Below are 6,727 nucleotides of genomic sequence, written 5' to 3' on the forward strand. Positions count from 1 at the left end.
AATGCTATCCACTTCACCCCGAAACGAGTGACTCGATTTTCTTGTATTCGATTGAAGATTGTTTTTCGTAGAAGAAACTTTTGAAAATGAAATTTTCTAAACTCGCGAATTAGACCCCACTCGTCAAGTTCTGCGGTTAATTAGATGGTAAATCTCGTCGGGAAGAGACTATTTGCCCAAAACCTTCCAATCTAATCTCGCGAAGGCGAAAGTTAATCCAATTAAAGTACCACTCCCTAAAATCTGATAAATAATCGATCACGAATCGATGATTAATAAATTTTTGATCGATATGTAATCGATCAAAAACTGTGATCGATAGCCGATCGATTTTTAATCGATACTTAATTTAATCGAAGTATAATCGATCTATAATCGATAAACAATCGATGAGAAAATTGATCGATAAATAATCGAGCTTTGAAAAAATCTTGAGTATCGATTACCTATCGATTCTATCGGTTAATCGATATCTAATCCATCGATTACTTATCGATTATTTATCGATTACTCAAGATTATCGATTATATCGATTAACTACGCCTGGGCTAAGGTACCCTATTTTTTCTTTAGCTATTCTGCTGAAAAAAACACGAAAGCCCTGCAGCATTTTTCAAGGTTGGGGATATTAAGAAGGTGAGGGATCAGATCAGACTCTTTCCTACAAAATGACATGGTAAATCAATCATAAACCAAAGCTATAAAATAGCAACAAAGAAAGAGAATCTCCATGCGACTTCCACTGCAAATTTCCTGATCCACTACCTGCAGCCATTTTTGAGGACAATATTTTAGAACTTTTCAAATTCCTGGCGCAAATTCGTTCCATTTTAAGAACAATTTACAGACCTTCTAATCGACAGCGAACTGAAGTACTCTCTGCCTCCGATATCTGGTCTGCAAAATAGCTTCAGAGTAAAATAAAGCCCCATTTATTTATAACAAAGCCCTATCTACATGAGCTCACACGTGTAACGCTAAAAAATCAAAACAAACTAAACGAGATTTTGAAAAAGCAAGAAGCAAGTGAAAATGGGAAAACAGAAGAGAACTTGGGTAAATGTTGATAAAACAAAAGGAGATAGTTCTGAATTTGATGATCTTGGCATTGTGGAAGAACTAGCTGATTATAATGATGAAGATTTAGCAGATATAATTGCAGAATCAAACAGAAACGGTGACCAGCCTCCAAAGAAAAAAAAGAAAAAAATTGATAAAGACATTGTAGAAACATCTGAAATAAAAAACCCAAGCAATGAATGTGACAAAGATAAAGCTTTAGAATCAGAGACTCCTTTGCCAGAGAGAAAGACTAAAGATAAAGGGAAGAAAAAGAAAATTAAAAAAAAAGCTAAGAAAACCAAGAAGAAACAAACCGAAGTCAATGAAAAGAACCAAGAAGAAGTTAAATCATCCAATGAAAATCTCAACCAAGACTTTTCTGATACTGATGTTGTTATTCCCACCACAAAACCTGATCTTATTGACATCAAGGATAAATGGGGAAACATGGGGATTCATGATGAGATTTTGCATGGACTTTTGGATAAGAAATTTATGTCGCCAACTGAAATCCAGAAGAAATGCATTCCAAGAGGAATCGGGTTCAAAGATATTGTTGGAGCAGCAGAAACAGGTATCTACTACTGCTTTCTAGCCTTGCTGTCATCCAGACGTTATTAATCGATAAAATCGATAGCTAATCGATAATTAATCAATTGATTAGATATTGATTAAAAACGATAATCGATAAATAATCGGCACCTACAGTTAGTCACACTAGGAAATCTAGCTTTCAGAAAAAACAACATCAGTCATCTACAGGATGTATTTGCACAACAAGGATGAGAGTTACCTGAATCAAGTTAGCAAGACAATTATATAATTAAAACTTGAAACAAAATAAAACGTGACGCAGCAGCCAAAATCAACCAACCAAAATTTGTCATTCAATTCCGGAGACAGGGCTTCGATTTTTAAGGCCTGGTTTATACGCTAAAGTAAAAATAATTCCTCATATGTAAAAGGGTCATTATTTGAGGTCTGGCAAAATTTCCGGGAAACAGCCTATCTGGTGGTGCGCGGATCTAGGTGGGTTCCGCCTCCCCCGTAGATCTTTTTCTTGGGAAGTTGATCTTCAAATTAGTTTTCAAGGTTGGCTTGGCTCAAATTTTTTCACCTATGGCCGCCAGGAAATTTTCGATTTTGACCTGCCTTATTTGGCTAAAGCTTCCTTTTTGTTCTGATTTTCTGAAAGATAATAAATATTTACTAGCTGGTACCCGGCGTCGCACGCCGGTTTAACTGTTTGCTGAACGCATTTAAAGTCCTTTGAGGTGTTGGGAAGGTGGCTACTTAAACACGATGAAATCAAAATTAAAGGGAAGAATTCTCTTCAAAGTTTGACTCTATCCCTCCCGGGTGACGTATCTTTTAACCATATTTTGAAAAAGATTTTTGTGGCAAAAATAATCAGAAAACAGAATGGGCGTCATTCCCAAATTACACCATACCGGCGACCAGCGACGTCCGAGACGGCTCTGCAATTGGATTTTTTATCTTGCCTCGCTCGTGTTATATTTGCCGTAGTTCTTGATGTTTAGGAAAAACTTTGATGTCAAGATAAGCGGAGTGAAATAATAGACATGACACGCGATTCTTCGAAAAGAGGCAGCCCGGGGGAGGGGGTACTTAGGCAAGAGAAGGGTATGGGTATGTGCCGGCCTTAAAGGTGCCGAAACATGAAACATGGCAGTTTGAAAAATCGGAAAATCTAACTTCAGTCCCACTAAGAATTGGAAAAATAGGAAAATTTCAACTTTTTGCCCCCAGAAAATTAGAAATTTGGTCAAATTAGTTCCAAAAAGTGAATTAAAATTCACAAAATTTCCCTTGTTTCTTCTCCTCTTTATTCTGCTAAGGGTCCGAGGGGCAGGGCCGAAAGTCAGCTCGCAACCATAGTCCCCCCGGAAGGAGCTAGGACACGCAGACAAAAAAGCGTGATAGCGCAATTTCAACAATGACTTAGATTTACAGTAAAATAATTATCGACATACATGTTTAAAGGTCCCTTTTTACGAAGAAAGAATTCTAGCTTTTACCGCCTTTTGAATGTATTTTTAATGTTGCTGTTCTAACAAACTTGTTATGTGATTCTTGTGTTTTATTTTATATTTGTTCTTTTCTTTAACATAACAGATTCTTTTTAAAAGATTTTCTTTTGTTTTGAAAAGAATTCGAATGTCTCAAATCAAATAAGGTCGTTAATTACTTTACATTCGAAAACATAAAACAAAAGAAAAGAAAGAAAAAAAAGAAAAAGTCTAATCTATCAATCAAAACAAAGTCTTTATAAAACGGCGCGAATCTGATTTAACACATTTGTGGAGCAAAATTTGTCGTCCTTATAAGGGCAAAGATGTCATATGTGTTTGAAAATTATAAAATTGCATGGTGGAAAAGGTTTTTCGTTTTTTAAAAGTACTCAATAACATGAAAAATTCTAAAATAATATGTAACAAGATCCTGCATCGATGCCGAAACACAGTCAAAAAGAGAAAACAAATCCCCCGTCGTAAGTTTGTTTACATATGACTCGATTTTGCTATCTGCATTTCCGGGAAAAACTAGTTGAAAACAAAACTGAACAAGACACAATGGACCTATTTATTGCGAGGGTGTCAAATACCACGTGTTCAATAATAAAATCAACTTTTATTTCCAAAAACAGTAATTGCCGTTTTTATCTTAAACACCCAACTGCCTAATACTACAGTCAGGAGTTTTTGCCTAATTAGGAAGTATTTTACCATCTTACCAACTTTTCCTGACTCTTTAGGCTATTGTGATGGTCTAATAACAAAATACTCCATACTTAGGTGGATGCGATGTGATGCAAGTGAATCAGTGGGAAATTAGATAAAAATACTTAAAAATAAGTTTTGTTCAAATAGGCGCGTTAACATTCTCCATAATCCATAATTGTAATCCTGAGAGGATTTGATTTCACTGTATGAAGTCAGAGGTGTATCTAAATGTATGTGAAAAAACTTATTGGACTGTTTTTTGAAATTTATTGATGAAAAAATGGTGAAAAATTATTGTTTTTTCGCTAATTCTGGAAGAAAAACAAAATCTTTGTACCTTTTTGTTCCAAGATGCCAAAAATGGACAAGACTGACTTAGGAGTGACCTGTTGAACCTCAATTAACTTTTTAAACACCCATTGCATGGTTTTTGTTGGTACTGTACGGTGAGGACGAGTAACTTGCATCAGCTCAAGACTTGCTAACATTTTTCCTAAGCTGGCTAATGCTATAACTTAAGTAGATAGAAAGCTGCCATTTTTCTTTAATTAAAAGTCAAATTTCGCTAATTTCAAGTCAACCAAAATTACATTCAAAATATTAAATAATACTTTCGCTTTTGATCATCTGATACAAACGTAAGATATTTTAAGTTAGACTACACCAAATGTAAAAGCTGCATGATTACTTCCTCCGACAATTATTTTGACACAGGATTTATTTACAGGTGGAATAACTTGAAATTTTTACAGCTTCCTACTAATATGGTTGTTGTTACTTTAATCGTAGAAATTTTAGCGAGAATAATTTTAGTGTTTTAGCGAGTTTTCCCTATTTTCCCCAAAATAAATCTCGCTAAAACACGCCGAATCGACAGATCGCTAAAATTTATCCGCACAAAATTTCTGGTTATATTGCCTGAAGGGTTTCAGCGTAAAGAACTGCTAGAAAACGAATTCAGTCGATAATTAAATACGAATACGCTAAAATTTATCCACGCGAAACTTTTTGAAATCGTGATTCGCTAAAATAAATCCAAAAAAATTCAAGATTTTCTTGACTCGCTAATATACGCCAAAATTTGTCTCGCTAAAATTTCTACGATTAAAGTAGTGGAATACGTATTATCTAACTTGCCTAACCAATATCGGTTGAAACTTTTGTGCTGGATTTTTCTATAGCACTACCTAGTAGAGGGTTTACTGATTAGAAACTCTTTTTTGCCCAACGAGTTGTGCCCTCTTGAAATATATTGGTAAAGATTTTAAAGAAAGAAGAAACATAGTATTTTAACCGAACCCTTCGTTTCTATTGATAGGCTCTGGTAAGACTTTGGCTTTTGGGATTCCACTAGTGGCGAACATCTTAAGCATCAAGAAAGCCCATCTCGAACGAAACAAAAGAGATTCCATTGGAAAATTATTTGGTGTAGTCATCGCACCGACCCGAGAATTGGCTTTGCAAATACAAACGCACTTGAAGGAGATTACCAAGCACTGTGATGTTGCTGTGTGTTCGTTGGTAGGTGGTCTGGCACCCGAGAAACAAGAACGTCTTTTGAGCCGTTGTCCTGATATCGTAATCGCAACACCGGGTCGCTTGTTGAAAATGATCGAATCCGGTAATGAGCACTTGGAGAAGATTTCCGGAATACGTTTTTTGGTTATTGACGAGTGTGACCGGATGTTTGAAAAAGGACATTTCCGGGAGTTGAAAAATATATTAGAGAAAATGAAATTGAAAGATCGGAAGGTACAAAAGTATGTGTTTTCAGCCACCTTAAGTGTTGAGCAATCACCTAAGAAGCAGTTCTATGATGATTTGTGTGCCAGCATCTCGTTAGATGCGAAAGCTTGTGTTGTCGACTTGACAACTAGACGAATCACAGTCGAACAGTTGAGACAGCTGAAGGTCATCTGTGAAACCAACGAGAAAGAAATTTACTTATTTCATTTCTTGTTGACTTATCCTGGGCGTACCATCGTTTTCGCAAATACCATCGCCTGTATTGATCGATTATCGAGGTTGTTACGTGTTTTAGAGTTGAATCCACTCTTATTGCACGCTAAGAAGCAACAGAAACAACGTCTGCAACGTTTAGACGCTTTCAAAGCATCGAAAAATGGGCTGTTGGTTTGTACCGATGTAGCAGCACACGGTCTGGACATACCCGAAGTCGACAACGTTGTTCATTTTCAACTCCCTAAAGATCCGAAAGTCTACATCCATCGATCCGGACGTACGGCCCGCGCGTCTAAAGATGGTCGTACGCTGATAATAAACGGACCGGAAGATTTCGAAGCTTTCCGATCAATCTCGAAAGTATTGAAAGAAAACGAAATGGAATCGTTACATATCGAAAGTCATCTTATGAGATCGTTAAAAGAAAGAATCGTCCTTGCGAAAGATATCGAACGCAAAATGTATAATCAACAGAAATCGAAGTCAGACGCGGCATGGCAAAAACGTGTTTCAAAAGACATTGGGATTGATGCTGACGACAGCAGAATTGATGTGGGTGATAAGAAAGAATTAAAAGGAAAACAGACACAGTTAAAGAGACTTCTGAAAACAAACCCAGTTGCTAATCAGAAAAAAGAACAAATGTTTTCAAAATCGGGTACCATTACTATCTCAGGAATCGCATTGTGATAGAGTATTTTTATGCGATTAGAAGTACAGTGTGCCTGGAAAACAGTAGAATGGCTTTCCTTATTAAATCATAATTTTGACTATAAAGTGTAATATTTTTAAGGCAATTAGTTTATGTGGAAATCTAATAATCTCTACTAAACGCATTAGAAGTACTTCTCTTCTCCTTTTTACTTTGTTTTGCTTAGGTTTTAGTCGACCCAGAAAATAAGCTGAGTGAAATAAAAATCAATTCGACGTTTACTTTTATAAACAATAGCCTGGATAAG

General features: G+C 36.1%; 1 protein-coding gene across 1 annotated transcript; it reads left to right on the forward strand.

The window, feature by feature from the left end:
• Positions 1-985: 985 nt before the first annotated feature.
• Positions 986-6,610, forward strand: LOC136815054 (ATP-dependent RNA helicase ddx24-like). Its single transcript, XM_067071494.1, has 2 exons — positions 986-1,636; positions 5,125-6,610. The coding sequence occupies exons 1-2, from the start codon at positions 1,033-1,035 to the stop codon at positions 6,456-6,458; spliced, it is 1,938 nt and encodes a 645-aa protein (XP_066927595.1). The 5' UTR covers positions 986-1,032; the 3' UTR covers positions 6,459-6,610.
• Positions 6,611-6,727: the final 117 nt, after the last annotated feature.

This window comes from Clytia hemisphaerica, unplaced genomic scaffold (genome assembly GCF_902728285.1).
Source record: "Clytia hemisphaerica strain Z4C2 unplaced genomic scaffold, Clytia hemisphaerica genome assembly, whole genome shotgun sequence".
NCBI lineage: Eukaryota > Metazoa > Cnidaria > Hydrozoa > Leptothecata > Clytiidae > Clytia > Clytia hemisphaerica.